The sequence below is a fragment of the Manis javanica genome, chromosome 16 (genome assembly GCF_040802235.1).
Source record: "Manis javanica isolate MJ-LG chromosome 16, MJ_LKY, whole genome shotgun sequence".
Taxonomy (NCBI): domain Eukaryota; kingdom Metazoa; phylum Chordata; class Mammalia; order Pholidota; family Manidae; genus Manis; species Manis javanica.
The window spans coordinates 47,761,847-47,781,160 of record NC_133171.1 but is presented as its reverse complement, the minus strand read 5'-3'; the positions used below and the strand labels follow the sequence as shown (position 1 = coordinate 47,781,160).

Genomic DNA, 19,314 nt, shown 5'->3' with positions numbered 1-19,314 from the left:
GGCAGGCAATGGTTCATGGATATAACAACAAAAGCATAAGCAACAAAAGAAAAAATTAGAAAGATTGGATTGCAACAAAATTGAAAACTTTTTTCTGTAAATGATACCTTTGAGAAAATGAAAAAAACAACCATGGAATAGGAGAAAATATTTACAAATCACATATCTGATAAAGAAGTTGTATTCAGGGTATATATATATATATATATAAATATATATACACACATTATATATATATATATATGTATATATACACATATATTACAACTGAATAATAAAAAATTCAGTTAAAAAGAGCCAAATAAAAAGAAAACATACAAAAGTTTCTCAAAAAAATATGCAAATAGCCAAAAAGCATATAAAAATGTTCAAGATCATTTTTAGGGAAATGCAAATCAAAACCACAATGAGACACCACTTCACACCCTCTAGGATAACTATAATTAAAAAGACAAACAACAGATATAAACCCAAGCGTATATAGTCAATTAATATATGATACAGGAGCCGTGGATATACAATGGGGAAATGACAGCCTCTTCAACAACTGGTATTGGCAAAACTGGACAGCTGCACGCAAGAGAATGAAACTGGAATATCGTCTAAACCCATACACAAAAGTAAACTCAAAATGGATCAAAGACCTGAATGTAAGTCATGAAACCATAAAACTCTTAAAAGAAAAGACAGGCAAAAATCTCCTGAATATAAACATGAGCAGCTTTTTCCTGAAAGCATCTCCTCAGGCAAGGGATACAAAATCAGAAATGAACAAATCAGAGTATATCATGCTAAAAAGCTTCTGTACAGCAAAGGACACTATCAGCAGAATAAGAAGGCATCCTACAGTATGGGAGAATATGTTTGTAAATGACATATCCGACAAGGGGTTAACATCCAAAATATATAAAGTACTCACACACCTCAACACCCAGAAAGCAAATAACCCTATTAAAAAATGGACAGAGGATATGAACAGACACTTCTTCAAAGAAGAAATTCAGATGGCCAACAGGCACTTGAAAAGATGCCCCACATCGCTAATCATCAGGGAAATGCAAATTAAAACCACAATGAGATATCACCTCATGCCAGTTAGGATGGCTAACATAGAAAAGACTAGGAACAACAAATGCTGGTGAGGATGTGGAGAAAAGGGAACCCTCCTACACTGCTGGTGGGAATGTAAACTAGTTCAACCATTGTGGAAAGCAGTATGGAGGTTTCTCAAAAAACTAAAATTAGAAATACCATTTGACCCAGGAATTCCACTCCTACGAATTTACCCTAAGAATGCAGGAGCCCTGTTGCAAAACGACATATGCACCCCTATGTTTATTGCAGCACTATTTGCAATAGGCAAGAAATGGAAGCAATGTAAGTGTCCATCAGTGGATGAATGGATAAAGAAGATATGGTACATATACACAATGGACTATTATTCAGCCATAAGAAGAAAACAAATCCTACCATTTGCAACAACATGGATGGAGCTAGAGGGTGTTATGCTCAGTGAAATAAGCCAGGTGGAGAAAGACAAGTACCAAATGATTTCACTCATCTGTGGAGCATAAGAACAAAGCAAAAATGGAAGGAACAGAACAGCAGCAGACTCACAGAACTGAAGAATGGACTAACAGTTGCCAAAGGGAAAGAGACTGAGGAGGATTGGTGGGAAGGGAGGGAGAAGGGGAATAAGGGGCATTACGATGAGCACACACAACCTAGGGGGGGAGCATGGGGAAGGCAGTATAGCACAGAGAAGACAAGCAGTGACTCTATAGCATCTTACTACACTGATGGACAGTGACTGTAATGTGGTTTGCGGTGGGGACTTGATAATAGGGGGAATCTAGTAAACCACAGTGTTGCTCATGTGATTGTATATCAATGATATTAAAATTAAAAAAAGAAAACAAAAACAAAAACAAGTGTTGTTGAGGATGTGGAGAAATTGGAACGTCATACACTGTGGTGGAATATAAAATGGTGCAGCCACTTTGGAAAGCAGTGTAGTTGTTCTTTAAATGGTTAAATTTAGAGTTATCACATAACCTATAACTCCAGTCCTAGGTTTTTACTTAAAAGAAAGAAAAACATGTCCATACAAAAACTTGTACACAAATGTTTGTGGCAGCATTATTCTAGTAGCCAGAAAGTGGAAACATCCCATGTCCACTAATGGATGAATGCATAAATAAATGTGGAATATTCATACAATAGAGTGTTATTTACCAATAAAAAAGGAGCAAAGTACTGACACCTGGTACAACATGGATGAACCTTGAAAACATGTTAAGTGGAAGAAGCCAATCACAAAAGACCACATATTATATGATGCCACTTATGTGAAATGTCCAGAATAGGCAAATCCACAGAAACAGAAAGTAGATTATTGGTTGTCTGGGATTGGGGAGAGGTGGATGGCTGTAAGTGACTGTTAATAACTATAGGATTTCTTTTTGAGGGTGATGAATGTTCTAGAATTAGTGGAGGGTGATGCTTTCACAACTTCTAATATATTTAAAAATCACAGAATTGTGTACCTTAAATAGATGGATTTATGGTATGTGAATAATCTCAATAAAGCTGTTCAAATAAATAAATGATACTATTAGAGGCTTTCTTAAGAAAACCAAAAATGTATTTATGGAAAACTTACAATTCACTAGCCTTTGAATGACTTCAGCAAATTTCCCTTTACATGAATCCTTGTAAATCTGATTAGTGAAGTTGAATTTCTGTCTTTCTGGTACAGGTGTCTCAATGTAAAAAAGTAGCCAGTAAATGTAAATTCTAATAAATACATCTGAAGACAGGGGTAATATAAAAATACTCACTGTCCTGAGATCTGAGGCGCTGGGAGCCGGCAGGCAGGCTGCTGCTAGTCTTGTTGTGCGCCGCACACCATGGAGACTGAGCCCGCCCCCCTTAGCGAGGCTGCCAGTCACCGTCAGCCTCACAGGCTGTGGGCTGGTGGCGGGCTTACTGTCGGTCTGCAACGCACAGAAGCTGTGCGGCAGGTCCAGTCCGCTTCCAAGTGTGGTCCTTCCGAGGTTTTCTTCAGATAGCATTTGATCAAAAAAACATTGCCAGTCCACAGACACTGCGAAGGACGTAAGCCACTGTGGAGGAGGGAAGAAAAGGAGCCGCGCCCCACCGCCCACATGCAGAACCAGCTATGAGATCTTGCGGGTGGGGAGCGGTGGCCCTTCACTTGGCTGAGCCTCTTTCTTCTCACCAGTAAGTGAAGCTTTGACGCCTTTCTCAAAGGGCTATGCAAGACGACTAGCGAGGACAACCTACAAAGTACATGAACAGGAGAGAGCACAGAAGGGAGGGAGGAAAACTTCAGGTGCTCTCTCCTCGCCTCCCCTCTTTGCTCCCTCACTCTAAGCTCCTGCTGTTTTATGAAGATGCTCATCTCAAAGACCTTCCTCCGTCTCTCACTCTGTCCTCTCTCTTCCTTCCTTCTCCTCCTCCTCCTCCTCCTCCCAGTTCTGTTTTTCCTTCCATTTCTCGCCTACCTTTCTTCCCACGTGTATTTATTTAATGCCTTTATCTGCCAGACACTGTACTGGGCTTGTGGAGAACAAGGCACTCGTTTGAGCTTAGAGTCCGAAGAAAAAGGCAATAAGGAAGAAGACAAATAAATGTATATTTGTGAAAGTGTAGCGTGTGTAAGTACCATGAACAGACAAGGTACAGGGACAGAGAATAATGGGAGAAGGGGGTGGTCATGGATGCCCTGAGGCAGTGGCAGGTGAGACCTGGCATAAGAGGAGCGTCTGAGGAGCTGGGGGAGGTGTCCAAGCGGAGGGAGGCAAAGAGCTCGGCTGAAGTGAGAATAAAGAAGAGGAGGATGCAGCAAGGGGTGTGGGACAAGAAGAAAAGATTCGTTTAGTATAGGCAAGGGCAAGGTCATGCAGTCTTCCAGGACATGGTGGGGAGTTTGGATTTTATTCCAAGTACAAAGAGAAGTCACTGAATGCAAGGTTTTATTTATTTATTTTTTAATTAAGGTATCATTGATATACAATCTTATAAAGGTTTCTCATGAGCAACATTGTGGTTATTACATTCACCCATATTATCAAGTCCCCCAAAACACACCCCGTTGTAGTCACTGTCCATCAGTATAGTAAGATGCTATAGAGTCCCTACTTGTCTTCTCTGTGCTGTACTGCCTTCCCTGTGACCCCCCGACGTTATGTGTGCTAAGTACTGAATGAAAGGTTTTAAGCAAGGAACAAGATGGTCAATTTACATAGTTTCTGAAGGTCACTTTGGCTTCTTCATGGAAAATGGACTGAAGGGAGGGAGACGAGATCGAGAGCAGGAAGACCACCAAGGAGGCTGTTGCTGGAGCCCAGTCGAGAAGCGCTCGTGGCTGGGTATATTTGGCAGTGGAGATATAGAGAGGCAAATGAAATCAAGAATTATTTAGGTGAAAATATTAACAGGATTTGTCAGTGGATTACACATGAATAGTGAGGGAAATGGAAGAATCAAAGGTGATGGTTGAGTTTCTGGTTTGACTGGCTTGTTGGGAGGATGGTGACATGCAGTGGTGTGGTGGTGACCAAGGGCGGGGCGGGTTTGTGTCGTAGGAGGGTAGTTCAATCACATGTTCTGTTTTGAATGTGTTAAGTTCTGTAAAACATCCAAGTTATCGAATACGAGTCTAGGGCTAAACATCAAATAAATATTGAAGCTTTAGAGCTATGGAGTTACACACTTGGGACGGCAGGTACAGAGGAGACCCCTGCTCTGAGGCCTACTATCCTTCTGAGATCTGGTAAACTAGGAAGAATTTTAAAGGAGATTAAGAAGCCCTTCCAGAAAGGTAGGAGGAAACCAGGAGAACACAGCCTCACAGAAGCTAAAGGGGAAGCATGTGGCTAGGGATGACGGTCAACCAAAGAAGGCAGGGTGTCGTGGTGGTCCATTACAGGCTGACAAAGACTCACATGCAATCCCAGGCCCACCCTCAAAGAGCTCAGGGTCACATGGAGCTTTCTGAGTTTCATAACAGTTCCAGGTCAGCTCAATTCCATCTACCATACATTTGATAAGTAGCTAATATGCCTTGAGTGACGTATGTGTACAAGGACAGAGCCCTGCCATCCTTGTCATCTACTAGGGGATAGTAGGTAAGAAGTTGTAGCTGTTACCATTAGCAAACTGCTTGTGTCTGGGGCCATATTCCCACCTACATGTTTCCTTCCTCTGATAATAGGTTTCTGACACCTAACTTTTTGACAGGCCATGAGCTGGCCAGGGAGTGAGGTAACCAAAGGGAGGAGCCCCCAATATTTCTCATAAGTCAAGAGTGAAGGGAGATACTTCTGTTACATTTAAGCAAAAGGAAGAAGTAACCACAAAGGATATATTTTTAAAAAATTAAATATCTGACACAAATAGCACACAAGGCCATATAAAGATAAGACAAAGTTAAATCCTTACAGAAATACTAACTCTTTGTACAGTACAAGTTGTAGCATCTGCAAATGGAATACTGAATTTGTGTGGTAAGGGCTTTCCAGTGATGCCAGTGTGCCCTTGTGACTGAATGAGTATTTCATTCGGGGTCAATGTCAAAAATCTACCCTTGAGAGTCTTTTGCCCATGTGGTGATAGGCCACAGAGGCCTCTGGGCAATATCTGTGGGTCAGTCATTGCCCTTTGGTCACCCTGGCTCAAGCATTGAAACTAAAATTTCTGACTGAGGTGGCTTCCATGAAGCAATTCTCCAGAGACTCACAGCCATTTTTAGATAAGGAAGGGACTCTGGAAATCATCAGTCAAAAACTCATTTTATAGATGAGAATGTTGAGACCCACTGACATTAACTCATTTAATGAGTCACACTGCAGTGTTTTAATTCCTCTCCAACTATCTACCCCATGCTGGCCAAGCTCAGTATATAAAGGAGACCACAGCGACCTTAAGTTCAAGTGTGGGCTGGGCCCTGTGCCGCTTCCTTGCATGTTTACTGCTTACTGTTGTCCCTTGCTCTCAACACTGTGATTTGATTCTCTTCTACCACCCTCCAATTCTGAGAAAGATGATCATAACAAACCTATATAGGCTTTGTTCTCTGTGCTGTAACATACATTACCAAGTTTGTATGGGGCAGGTACCATCTTTACAGAAAAGCAAACTCAGGCACATGGTAATCAAAAAACTTGTCTAGGGTTACAAAGCCAGTCAGACAACCCAGTGATTTGGTTGCCGTAGTCATGTTCTTACCTTCTCTGCTACATCTTATCCCGAGATGGTAAGTCAAAGTCACATGCAAAAGTTATTGAAGTTAAGGCTTCCCTACCTGGGAAATGATGCAGTTTCTATTTCAAAGCAATACTTGTAAAAGAGGCAATGCAGCAAGGGGGACAGAATGGGCACCTGAGAACTGACAGGGGCAAGAAGGAAATGAGATATTTGCTGAATGCCTTTGTGCATCAGGAATTGTTCTAGATGTTTTGTAAATATTGCCTCATCATTCCCAATACCAAGTCTGAATGTAGTTTGCAAGCAAGGAAACTGAGGCTCAGAGGGCTTAAGCATCTGTAGGCCAAATCTGTCTGCCTCCTCTTCAGAGTCGACAGTGAGAGCAGAGAGCCCTCTGTACCTGATGGTGTGATTACCAGGGCCCCTATCTCTGGGAAGCTCCAGGCTTCCCTGCCTCTGGGACAAGGAAGATGAGAATTGGGTTCCACTTGTGGCTCCTAATTCCTTTGTCCCCTTCTGGCTACACCCATCTCATAGGAGCTTTCAGGGACCCTCTTAGGAAGGAAGACCTTGGTTAAAATCATGAGCCATCCCTGGGATCAGACTGAACAAGAATAATGTGTTGGGTCTAGGATTCCAGCATCGCTGCTGATCTGCACAAGCTGGAGATGTGTGCCAATCCAGCATGAGGTGCAAAATCTTGTTCGGGTGAATAAGGACGTTCAGATTGGCTGTATTTTCTCTAAGGTGTCATTTTGCCATCTTGTGTCCTTCATAGACACAGCTGTGGTATCCCTCTCAGCTTCTACTGGGTGCTACGCAACTTGAATGTGGGTCTGTGTAGCTCTCTTACATGCTGATTTTTGGATGGAGCTTATACACAGGCTCTGTATCACTGTTTTGGTACCTGGTACCCCTTCCACCTAGCAGCCTTTGCCCAGACATTTCATCTTTTCCATCATCTTCTGTGGACCTACTGCCTCTGGCTTAACTGCCTCTAGGAAGTCCCTGTGGGAAACAAATTCACAACAAATTTTTATGTACAATATCATGTCATCTACAAACAGTGACAGTTTAACTTCTTCCTTACCAGTCTGGACACCTTTTATTTCTTTGTGTTGTCTGATTGCCATGGCTAGGAACTCCAGAACTATGTTGAATAAAAGGGGGGAGAGTGGGCATCCTTGTCTTATTTCCTATCTTAAAGGAAAAGCTTTCAGCTTCTCTCTGTTAAGTCTGATGTTGGCTGTGGGTTTGTCCTATATGGCCTTTATTATGTTGAGGTACTTGCCCTCTATTCCCATTTTGTTGAGAGTTTTTATCATAAATGGATGTTGAATTTTGTTGAATAGTTTTTCAGCATCTATGGAGATGATCATGTGGTTTTTGTCCTTTTTGTGGATGTGGTGTTTGATGATGATGATAGGTTTTCAAATGTTGTACCATCCTTGCATCCCTGGAATAAATCCTACTTGATCATGATGGATGATCTTTCTGATGTATTTTTGAATTTGGTTTGGAGTATTTTGTTGAGTATTTTTGCATCTATATTCATCAGGGATATTGGCCTGTGATTTTCTTTTTTTTGTGGTGTCTTTGCCTGGTTTTAGCATTAGAGTGATGCTGGCCTCATAGAATGAGTGTAAGTCCCTCCTCTTCTACTTTTTGGAAAACTTTAAGCAGGGTGGGTATTCGGGTCTTCACTAAATGTTTGATAAACTTTAGCAGGGAAACCATGTGGTCCAGGAGCTTTGTTCTTAGGTAGTGTGTTGAGTGCGAATTCAATTTCATTGCTGGTAATTGGTCTGTTCAGATTTTCTGTTTCTCCCTGGGCCAGCCTTGCTAGGGTCTTTTGCCCATGTGGTGATAGGCCACAGAGATTGTACTTTTCTAGAAAATGTACTTTTCTAGAAAATGTACTTTACTTGAAAGTTGTTCATTTCTTCTAGGATATGCAGTTTGTTAGCATATAATTTTTCATAGTATTCTCTAATAATTTTTTTTCTGTGGCATCTGTAGTGATTTTTCATTTCTCATTTCTGATTTTGTGTATGTGTGTAGACTCTCTTTTTTTCCTGAGAAGTCTGACTAGGAGTTTATTTATTTTATCAAAGAACTAGCTCCTGCTTTCATCGATTACTTTCTATTGTTTTATTTTTCTCGATTTTATTTTTTTCTGCTGTAATCTTTATCATGTCCCTCTTTCTTCTGACTTTGGGCCTCAATTTTTCTTCTCTTTTAGTTTCATTAATTGTGAGTTTAGACTGTTCATATGGGATTATTGTTCTTTCCTGAGGTATGACTGTATTACAGTATACTTCCCTCTTAGCACAGCCCTCACTGTATCCCACAGATTTTTGCATTGTTGAATTGTTGTCATTTGTCTCCATATATTGCTTGTTCTCTGTTTTTATTTGGTCATTGATTCATTGGTTATTTAGGAGCATGTTGTTAAGCCTCCATGTATTTGTGGGCTTTTTCGTTTTCTTTGCATAATTTATTTCTTGTTTCATACCTTTGTGGTCTGAGAAGGTGGTTGGTACAAGTTCAATCTTTTTGAATTTACTGAGGCTCTTTTTGTTGCCTAGTATACGATGTATTCTTGACAATGTTCCATGTGCACTTGAGAAGAATCTGTATCCTACAGTTTTGGGTGTAGAGTTCTGTAGATGTGTGTTAGATCCTTCTGTTCTAGTCTAGGGTGTCATTCAGTGCCTCTGTGTCCTTACTTATTTTCTGTCTGGTTGATCTGTTGTTTGAGTGGTGTGTTGAAGTCTCCTAAAATGAATGCATTGCATTCGATTTCCCCTTTTAATTCTGTTAGTATTTATTTCACATATGTAGGTGCTCCTGTGCTGGGTGCATATATATTTATAATGGTTATATCCTCTTGTTGGACTGACTCCTTTATCATTATGTTATGTCCTTCTTTATCTCTTGTTACTTTCTTTGTTTTGAAGTCTATTTTGTCTGATACAGGTACTGGAACACCTGATTGTTTTCTCCCTATTGTTTGCATGAAATGTGCCCCATTTCCTTGAGTCCCTGTGCGGAGTTGCAGTCACCAAGCTCAGTCGCGAGATGCAAAAACAAAACAAGTCTTTATTGCTAGTTCGAACTAGGGTCTCAGCAGCCCGTCAGAACACAGGACACAATCTGAGACCCTGAACAAAGTTCCCTTTTTGCTTTTATACTTTTAGAATGTATGCAGCAAAAACAGTTAGCAGATGTATCAAAACAGTTAGCAGATGTAGTAAAACAGTTTAGGGGCTTTCCCAGGTTTATTATACCTTTTAAGCTCATTGGTGATTATTTCTAGCTTGTTATTTTTCCAGGAGCGGGATACTTCCTCTTTCATATTTTGTTTAGTATGGGGTTTTAATACAAAATGGAGTTAGTTAGGCTAGGCTTTACAAAATGGAGTGAGTTAGGTCAAGCTGACTTTCTGGGGGTCCCACAGAAATATCTTTTTCCATCCCTTCACTTTTGGTCTGTATGTTTTGGGTTTGAAGTGAGTCTCTTGTAGGCAGCATATAGATGGGTCTTGCTTTTGTATCCACTCTGTAACTCTGTGTCTTTTGGTTGGTGGATTCAGTTCATTTACATTTAGGGTGATTATCGTTAGATGCGTACTTACTAATGCTAACGCGTATTGCAGGCTTTGGATTTGTGGTTACCATAGATTCAAGGGCAGCAGTACCTGCAGGGCGTGTGCACGTCCCTAGGGGGCGAGGCGGTGCGGGAAGCCGCCTGCGCTCGCAGGTCTGTGCGAAATACTACAAAGTTCGAAAACGGGCGCGGGGGTCGGGGCGGGGCGCGGCGGCCCACGAGCCCCTACCTTCGACCAATCGGCGGCCGCAGCGGGCGCCTGTGGGGCCGCACTTTCTCCTCTGCGCCGGGTGGTGAGGAAGTCGGAAGTGGCGTCTCCTCAGCTCCAGCCGGACTCCTCGGGAGCTGCCGCGGCCCGGGCGCTCTGGCTGCGGGGCCGCTGAAGGCGGTCTGACGGGCATTTCCGTGCTGACAATCTCACCGCCGCCACCGTGCCCCTCAAGACCCGCCGCCTCCCGTTAATGGGCCGCTCTCCGAGCGCGTGAGGGCCCCAGGGCGGGGGCAGGCGTGGGCGGCCCCTTCAGTGTGGCCCGCGCCCTGCGCTGCCCCGAGCTGTGGCGGCAGCGGCGTCTGCACCGCGGAGCCCGCGCGGCTCCCGAGAGCCCCGGCCAGGACGCGGGGCTGCGCGGAGGGCTGCCGACTCCAAAGTTGAGCGCAGGCTGGCGGCGCGCTTGGCGGCCGCCCCTGACGCTCCAGCTGCACCTGCTCCAGGCGCTGGTTCAAGGTAGGACGGGGCGCGGGCGCGGGGTCCCCCTGAGGAGCGGGCCGGTGGTGCGCAGGAGTCCCCTGAGGTGCGGGCTGGTGGGTTTACTGGGACGTGGCCGCCAGGCGGGGGTTTCTGTGAGTCTGCTGCTGCTTTGTTCCTTCATTTTTTCTTTGTTGTTATACTTCACAAATGAGGGAAATCATTCGGTACTTGTCTGTCTCTGCCTGGCTTATTTCACTGAGCATCATACCCTCCAGCTCCATGCATGTTGTTGCAAATGATAGGATTTGTTTCTTATGGCTGGATAGTATTACATTCTGTATATGTACCACCTCTTGTTTATTCATTCATCTACTGATGGAAACTTGGGTTGCTTCCATATCTCGCTCTTGTAAATAGTGCTGCAGTAAACATAGGGGTGCACATGTCTTTTTGAATCTCAGAAGTTGTTTTCTTTGGGCAGATTCCTAGGAGTGGAATTCCCGGGTCAAATAGTATTTCGATTTTTAGTTTTTTGAGGAACCTCCATACTGCTTTCCACAATGGTTGAACTAGTTTACATCCCCACCAGCAGTGTAGGAGGGCTCCCTTTTCTTCGCATCCTTGCCAGCATTTGTTGTTCCTAGTCTTTTGGATGTTGACCATCCTAACTGGCATGAGGTGATACCTCATTGTGGTTTTAATTTTAATTTCCCTGATAATTAGCGAGGTGGAGCATCTTTTCATGTGCCTGTGGACCATCTGAATTTCTTCTTTGGAAAAGTGTCTGTTCAGATACTCTGCCCAGTTTTTAATTGAATTATTTGCTTTTTGTTTGTTGTGCTGCGTGAACTGTGTATATAATTTGGATCTCAACCCCTTATCGGATCCGTCATTTATGAATATATTCTCCCATACTGTAGGATGCCTTTTTGTTCTATTGATGGTGTCCTTTGCTGTACAGAAGCTTTTCTGCTTGATATAGTCCCACTTGTTCATTTTTACTTTTGTTTCCCTTGCCCCGGGGAGATATGTTCATGAAGAAGTCGCTCATGTTTATGTCCAAGAGATTTTTGCCTATGTTTTTTTCTAAGAGTTTTATGGTTTCATGACTTACGTTCAGGTCTTTGATCCATTTCGAGTGTACTGTTGTGTGTGGGGTTAGACAATGGTCCAGTTTCATTCTCTTACACGTAGCTGTCCAAGTTTAGCCAACACCAGCTGTTGAAGAGGCTGTCATTCCCCCACCTTTCTATTTGCTGTATTTTCAAAATATATATGGTTTCAGGAGGAGATTTCCCCCGCTCTACTCATGCCGCCTCTTGAGAAAAAAAATGAAAATGTGTGTTTTAATAAGAGAAAGTATAAGGAATGGAAATTTGTTTTGTTGAGGGTAAAAGAAAGTAATTGTTCTAAAGTACAGCTGTTTATTTAAAGAGGAAGAACTCTAAATGTAAAAAAAAATTGTAGAATCTCATTTTTCAACATTAACAGCAAATTAGAATTTTGTTTTCAGTGAAAAGGACAAGTTTTCTTAAACTGTTAGTCTGCAATTAATGTTGAAAAATTGTAGAAAGTTTTCTAATTGTTTTATCAAAGCAATTTCTCATGCTTAAAGTGTCAATGAATTGTCTGAGTATTTAAGAAAATGAGATCTCAATATTAGAAGGACTAAAAGCTAAACTTTGCTAACAACTGTGTACCCTTCTGTGTCTGCCTTTGAAGTATTTTGTTGTCATTCTAGTTAAATGGATAAGTATTGCTTCATGTCAACCTCTAATCTTATGTAAGCAAGTGCCAAAGAGAGTTTCTTTTGACAACTTCCCAAAATCAAATTCAGAAAGGTGCTTTTACCTCTAGTTAACTCTGATATTTTGTAGAGGGCCCCTGGAACATGTCAGAGGAATTTTTTCTCCTCATCGGGGAAAATAGTTGGCTAATTTGGCTTATTTAACTGATATATATTTACCTGGAAAGCACTGTCAAAGCGAATGATGCTAAACCTTGTTACTGAATGTTTTGTGTTACAGAAAAATCCAAATTTTCTTATGTCAACTGTCTTTAGTAAGCTCTCATCAGATCTTTCCCCATTGTCATTTGTAAATCTTTTGTCACTTATAGTAACTGTTTTATTACTCCTAAACTAGTAAAGAACTAGATTTCAGAAGAACAGGTATTGGTTACATAGGATTAAATAAACTAAGGAAAATGATTTTGTGGCTTTATGTTTCAAATGTTGCTGATAAAGTGTTTTAAGCTTTTTCTCTTAAACTGACAACAGTTTAGTAAATGACAATATCTTTATAGGCAGGATTGAAACATTTATCTTTCTCTCTACTTAATCCCTCCAGAATTTAAAACCTCTCAGTGACTATTTTCATATTTTACACCAGTATGTTTATTTGCATAAGTTCATTAAGAGTCTGCTTTCCTTGTAAGAGGATCAATTAAAAACACAGGTTATATTACCAAGGCTTTGACTGGAATGTCATGCCTGAGAGACACGTGCATAAACTCAGATATGAACAGCTTTAAGGAACTAAGGTTGACTTTATGGAGCCAACAAAGCTCCATCGAAGAACTGGCCTGGTACCTTGGTTACAGGGTTCCCAGCAGCCTTACCAGGTGCGTAAGGAAGGTCACTTCCTGGCAAGTGCAAGAACCTCACGATGGCTTGGGGACCTTGGGAAGAGAAGAATTCACCCAAATGTACAGGTACTGCAGGCAAAACCTGAAGGCAAGTCTGGCTTGGCTTTCTAGCCTCCAGAGGCCTTTAAATGTCCAATCTGAAATTCCTTATAAAAAGTTCCTTCAAAGCACATTTAAAGGATCCTGTGTAATCAGTTGGTCTTCTTGATGCACTTAACGCAAATAGTCAAGCCAAGTGTTAATTATTTTCTTAATCTAGTTACTTCTAATAAAAATGGGGGTGATTTTAGAGAAAAGTATTATTTCAATAATGCAGCCTTATTTACACTAAATCCTAATACTAGTCATTGAGACGTAGACTAGATCCAGAATTCTAGGGAAACTAGAATATCTAGCTATGATTCTCCAGATGTTTTAGTTTTCTCCCATCATTTCAATTAAAGTTTTACTATTTCTAGTTCTCATATTCAGCCATGCATTCTTAATCTTGTCAAGTTGTTCCAAAAAAGAAAATCCAGCTTCAGATGTTGCTACTTAACCTAATAACACGATTTGTTCTATCTTGCCTAGAAGGCATAAAACTGCAAATAGTAATAGAAATGGAACCCGAAATAGAAGCGCCAATCTTCCGAGGCCCTCTCAACTGACCAGTGATGGAGACCTAGCTGCACCCCTTACTGCGCCCCCTCTCAGCATGAAGCAACCAGAGCAGTCATGGCCTCTTTTCCCTAGCAGCAGCTAGGGTCTCTATCTGTAGAGGGGGGAATGAGAGAGGGACCATGAGCTTAGACAGAATAAGGTGAGGGCCTCCGGAAAAAGCAAGGCAGGATATTTGCAGTCAGAGCAATTGTAATAACTACATGCAAGGAAACCCCCTACCAAAACTCTGTGTTAAACATTAAGCTCTAGAGTCATTTTTCAGTGAGATCAGTTAAAGCTCAAAAGGCCAGGAGAAACTTGGCCTGGAATGTTTGAGTGTTCCTCAAATAAAGAAGGGTAGCTCAGCATAACCCGTGACCTCACTGTAAACAACCCTAGCAAACAGACACAACCCAGCCCACCTTAGGGGTCGGGCAGGTGGTATAAGTCCACACCCTAAGCCGTCTCCTCACATTATCAAAGTATGTGTGGCGTGGGATGCATCCTTCCTACTCTAATGGATTATCCCAGAAATAGTCATAAAAGATTTCTCCAAGCTCTGCCGTCTGATTGTGACAACAACTTGAAACTTTTAGGTCCCACCTCTGCTGCAGTTGCAGCGGCATTCATCCTGCTAGTTCCTGGACTTGGTCAGTGGAATGCAAAAAGAGATACGTAAGCTGGCCTGTGCATATAGTAAGACAACAAATCTGACTGCTTCTATATTATCTGAACTCAATCAAGAGCTAGAAGAAGTGCAAGTTGCTCCCTAATTGTGCTGTTAAAAGAAAATGTGGGATGTGAACAGTTTCCAGGAATGTGTTGTTGTAATTTGTCTGATTTTTCTCAAACTATTCAAAATCAATTGGACAATATTCATCATATTATTAATAAGTTTTCACAAATGCCTGGGTTACCTAACTGGTTTTCTTGGTTTCATTGGATATGGCCAGTAATTGTAGGTCTGCTTTTGTTATGTATCTGTATTCCTGTTCTGTTAAGGTGTGTACATAATTTAATTAGTAATTTGTTAAAACTATACATGCTTACATTACTCTACAAGAAGTTATGTCAAAGGAATAATCAATCTTCTCATATTTTCTTCCATTGCTGCTTCTAAAGCTTTTCTTTTTCCTTCCTAAATACAGCCCTTTACTATAATTCATGCCTCATATTTAAAATTACTGTGTATCTTAACCCTTCCAGCTGGTAAAGATACCTCTAGACAAGTGCTAGGCATAGGAGCCCTGGGGCATAAATCTGCAAAGAAGTAAAAAGCTAACCTTTTCAAAGAATATTGCTTCTCTCTCCCTTACCAACTTTAATTTACATCTCCTTGTATGGCCCTGGAAGATGGCTGGTTAGCCAGAGACGGGTTAAGATTCCTCAAGGGAGGAACAGCCTAAGACAGGCACAGTCACAGAGGGGCCATCAGGTGAGAAATTGGCGGTCAACAGAGGTGAGGCTTAGAACCTCACCCCCCCAGTTTTGAGAGAAATCTTCTGCACCCATGGCTGTTTTGTTGCCCTTGTCTAACTCGGATCAATACCTAGTCTGTAGGCACCTGACCACCTACACTTGCCTTCCTACTGCACTAAACTCTACTTACCATCTTTATTTTACATCACAAGATTTAAAAGATAGATTATCTTTTATGAAAAGGTAAACTGTGTTAAAAAGCTTTCTATTAGAAACTGTAATCTTTATTATGTCTGCCTACTACTTAAACATTTTATTACAAAATAAGGGGGAGACGTGGGATTAATATAGAAATCAAGTATAAAAGTCAAATGTATAGTCATATATGACTTGATTATTTTTCCTGTAATTCCTGATATGTAATCAAGAACAGAACAAACAAGACCAAAACAGTTTCTGTGACCTAATTGCCCTTGCTATTGTTTCAATAACATGTAAGACATCGCACTCCAGGAGACTGGAGACTGCTGAGGATTAAGTTTCGAGTTAGTTAATGATTGTGTATTAACTTCCCCCAAAGAATTCTACTGTTGTTAACATGTATTTGCTCAGTAAATATGAAGGGTGCCCTCTCAGCACCACTCTTGCGCTGTTAAGTCTCGAGTCCCCTGGCTGGTCCTTTCAGATCTTCCATATCTCATCGTATCTCCTCCCTTACCTGCGGGTCAGAAGCAGGGAGGCACTGACACTTTTTCCTACATTAACTGAGATGGTCATGAGGTTATTTTCCTTCATTTTGTTGATGTGGCATATTATATTGATCACTTTTCATATGTTCAGCCATCCTTGCATTCCTGAATAAATCCCACTTGCTCATGGTGTATAATCCTTTAAATATACTGTTGAATTCTGTATGCTAATATTTTTTGAGGCTTTTGCATCAAGGTTCATAAGAGATAGTGGTGTGTAGTTTTTTGTGGTGTTTTTATCTAGCTTTCGTATTAGTGTTGTGCTGGCTTCAGACAATGAGTTAGGAAGAGTTCCTTCTTTACTTTTTTTGGAAGAATCTGAGAAGGTTTGGTATTAGCTTTTGTTTAAATGTTTGGTAGCATTTACCAGTGAAGCAGTAAGATCCAGAACTTTTCTTTGTTGGGAGATTTTTATTGAGACATAGTTAACCTATAACATTGTATTAGTTTCTGATGTACAACATAATGATGATATATATATATATGTATATAGTGCGTAGATATATATACATGCACATATTTTTTACTGTATACATGATGTATATATTTACAATATAGTATCTCTCTTTCTCTCTATATATAAATCATTACTTTAGTAAGTTAATTAACATCTATCACCACACAGTTACAATTTTTTTTGATGATGAGAATTTTTAAGATTTACTTTCTTTGTGACTTTCAAATATATAATACAATATTGTTAACTATAGTCACTATGCTGTACATTACCCCCCAGGACTTATTTATAAATAGCTGGAAATTTATACCTATTGCCTACCTTCACCCATTTCACTGCCCCCTCCATCCTTGTCTCTGGCAACCACCAACCTGTTCTGTGTATCTATGAGTTCTGCTTTTTTGTTTTTTGTTTTGATTCCACACATAAGTATGCTGGTTCACAAGCTCTTTGGGATCTTCTCAGGTATAATCTGAAAATGGTCCCATACTTGGAGGGCAGGGAAAGACCTACAAAGATGCAGGTCATTCCAGAATGATAGGTAGCAAAGTTAGTAAGCAAAGGAATTTACAGATGAGACTTGTCTTGGGCAGCCACAAAATGAGTAGATCTTCATACCCACCCACCAAATCTTAAAGTTTACACAGAAGCTGTAACTGGGTTCGGTCATGTATACAGTCCAGATGGTATCAAACCCGCATTGCTATCTCAAGGTTATAGCCTCAGGCAGCTTCTAGGAGCAGAGAAGGCAGGCAGAGCCCACATTTTAAGGACAGGGCAGGGGTGAGGAGCCTCCAGTTGCTTGGGTCACAGGTCAATTGGTGGTCATGTCTTCTTGATGATTTCCTTCTACCCTCCATCCCTTGTGATTGGTTGTTATAATCTCATATGCTCCCTCCCCTCCCCTGCCCCTTGCATTGTGCCCTGAGTGGTCAACAAATAGTTTCACCAGCACAGAGGGGGCTCCTTTGACAGCCGCCTGGCTGTATTGGAGACATATGCTGCAGCAACAGCACGGGTGTGTGCAAGAAGAAAACCCAGATTAGGACAATGACTCCCAAAATCAACTACAATTTTTTCCACTTGGAGCCCCATAATCCAAACTACTGATCTATTAAATCCCTTAGGCTGGGTGTTGGATCACTTAGGTCATTCAACTGTGTCCTCAGTAAATGTCCTTAATAAAGATGATAAAGTAGACTCATCAGGTATAAATACATAACATTCTGCTTGGATAATGGCACAGGTGTCTCCTTGGGAAGCCCTAATAATATGCAAATCCATCCCATTTTGGAGGACAGCTTATCTCTTACGGACACATCAGTGTTCAATAAGGACAGGCTTTCTTGGCCCTCCCTTAAGGCTTGTTGAATAAATTTCATAAGAGCTTTTATATATGCTGTAACATCCTCCAGGCCAATGTGTGGGGCAAAGAGGCCAAATGATCATACATACCAGTGAAAGATGGATTGTGCTCATCTAGCTTAAAAGAGAGGGACTTGGGCAACTGTGGTTACACTGGGGTTGATTCTCCCCTATGCCCAGGGAAAACCCAGGGTACAGCAGCCCAACCACCTGGGTGGAGGCCACGGGCAAAGATCTGTGCCACATAACCATGGGTCCCGTTTGGGGCTACCTAGTATATACCTGGGCAGTACAATGAGTCAGCCCCAAACCAGTTGCCATACCTTAATGTGGCAGAATGACTGCCTAGGTTCAGTGATATCCATCCCAGATTCTTGGTACAGTTGTGCTGGTTTTGTTTAGAGTGATTTTTTAATTTTTGAACACCTAACATAAGGGTGACCCAGGGCTCAAATGTCCATAACCTGGGGTAAGCCACATAAACTCATCCCACATCTGGGCATAGCCACCAGTAGTCCTGATGGTGGTATTTTAGGGCCCTTGTGTTCAGTGAGTTGATGGGCTGTGTCTGCAGTTTTAGTGACAGGAAGAGTATCCATGCCCAGTGTTATGGATGGTGTGTGTACCCGAGGCCATGTTCCTAGATCAGTATTGGTGACATCACATGACTTAGGAGTACTAGTTCTAGCTTGTTCCTTCTTATTTATTTATTTGTTTTTATTTTTTGGTATCATTAATATACACTTACATGAACAACATTGTGGTTACTAGATTCCCCCCATTATCAAGTCCCCCCCACATACCCCATTACAGTCACTGTCCATCAGCGTAGTAAGATGCTATAGAGTCACTGCTTGTCTTCTCTGTGCTATACTGCCTTCCCCGTGCCCCCCACACACATTATGTGTGCTAATCGTAATGCCCCTTATTCCCCTTCTCCCTCCCTTCCCACCTTTCCTCCCCAGTCCTTTTCCCTTTGGTAATTGTTAGTCCATTCTTGGGTTCTGTGATTCTCCTGCTGTTTTGTTCCTTCAGTTTTTGCTTTGTTCTTATACTCCACAGATGAGTGAAATCATTTGATACTTGGCTTTCTCTGCCTGGCTTATTTCACTGAATGTAACACCCTCTAACTCCATCCATGTTGTTGTAAATGGTAGGATTTGTTACCTGCCACTTGAGGAGTATCAGTCCCTTAGGTATCATCCCAGGTTGCTGTGCGACTTGGTCTGAGTCCCATTTATTTTTTTATTTTATATTTTTATTAAGGTATGATTGATATACACTCTTATGAAGGTTTCACATGAAAAACATTTTGGTTACTACATTCACCCATATTATCGAGCCCCCCATACTCCATTGCAGTTACTGTCTATCAGTGAAGTAAGATGCCACAGAGTCACTATTTGCCTTCTCTGTGCTATACTGTCTACCCCGTGATCCTCCCCACATCATGTGTGCCAATCATAATACCCCTCAACCTCTTCTCCCTCCCTCCCCATCCACCCGCCCCC

General features: G+C 41.5%; 1 protein-coding gene and 1 pseudogene across 2 annotated transcripts in view; one reads left to right on the top strand and one right to left on the bottom strand.

The window, feature by feature from the left end:
* Positions 1–19,314, bottom strand: part of LOC108408876 (ankyrin repeat domain-containing protein 66-like) — a 154,218-nt pseudogene that overhangs the window by 14,437 nt on the left and 120,467 nt on the right.
* Positions 3,090–19,314, top strand: part of LOC140846886 (anthrax toxin receptor-like) — a 51,548-nt gene continuing 35,323 nt past the window's right edge. Inside the window, exon 1 of one of the 2 annotated variants that reach the window (XM_073225067.1) lies at positions 3,090–3,243. In XM_073225067.1, coding sequence (XP_073081168.1) covers positions 3,182–3,243 — 62 coding nt within the window. In that variant the 5' untranslated portion in view covers positions 3,090–3,181. Of the gene's footprint in view, positions 3,244–10,095; positions 10,565–19,314 lie in introns of those variants that run through there. The other variant, XM_073225064.1, reaches the window with a different exon arrangement.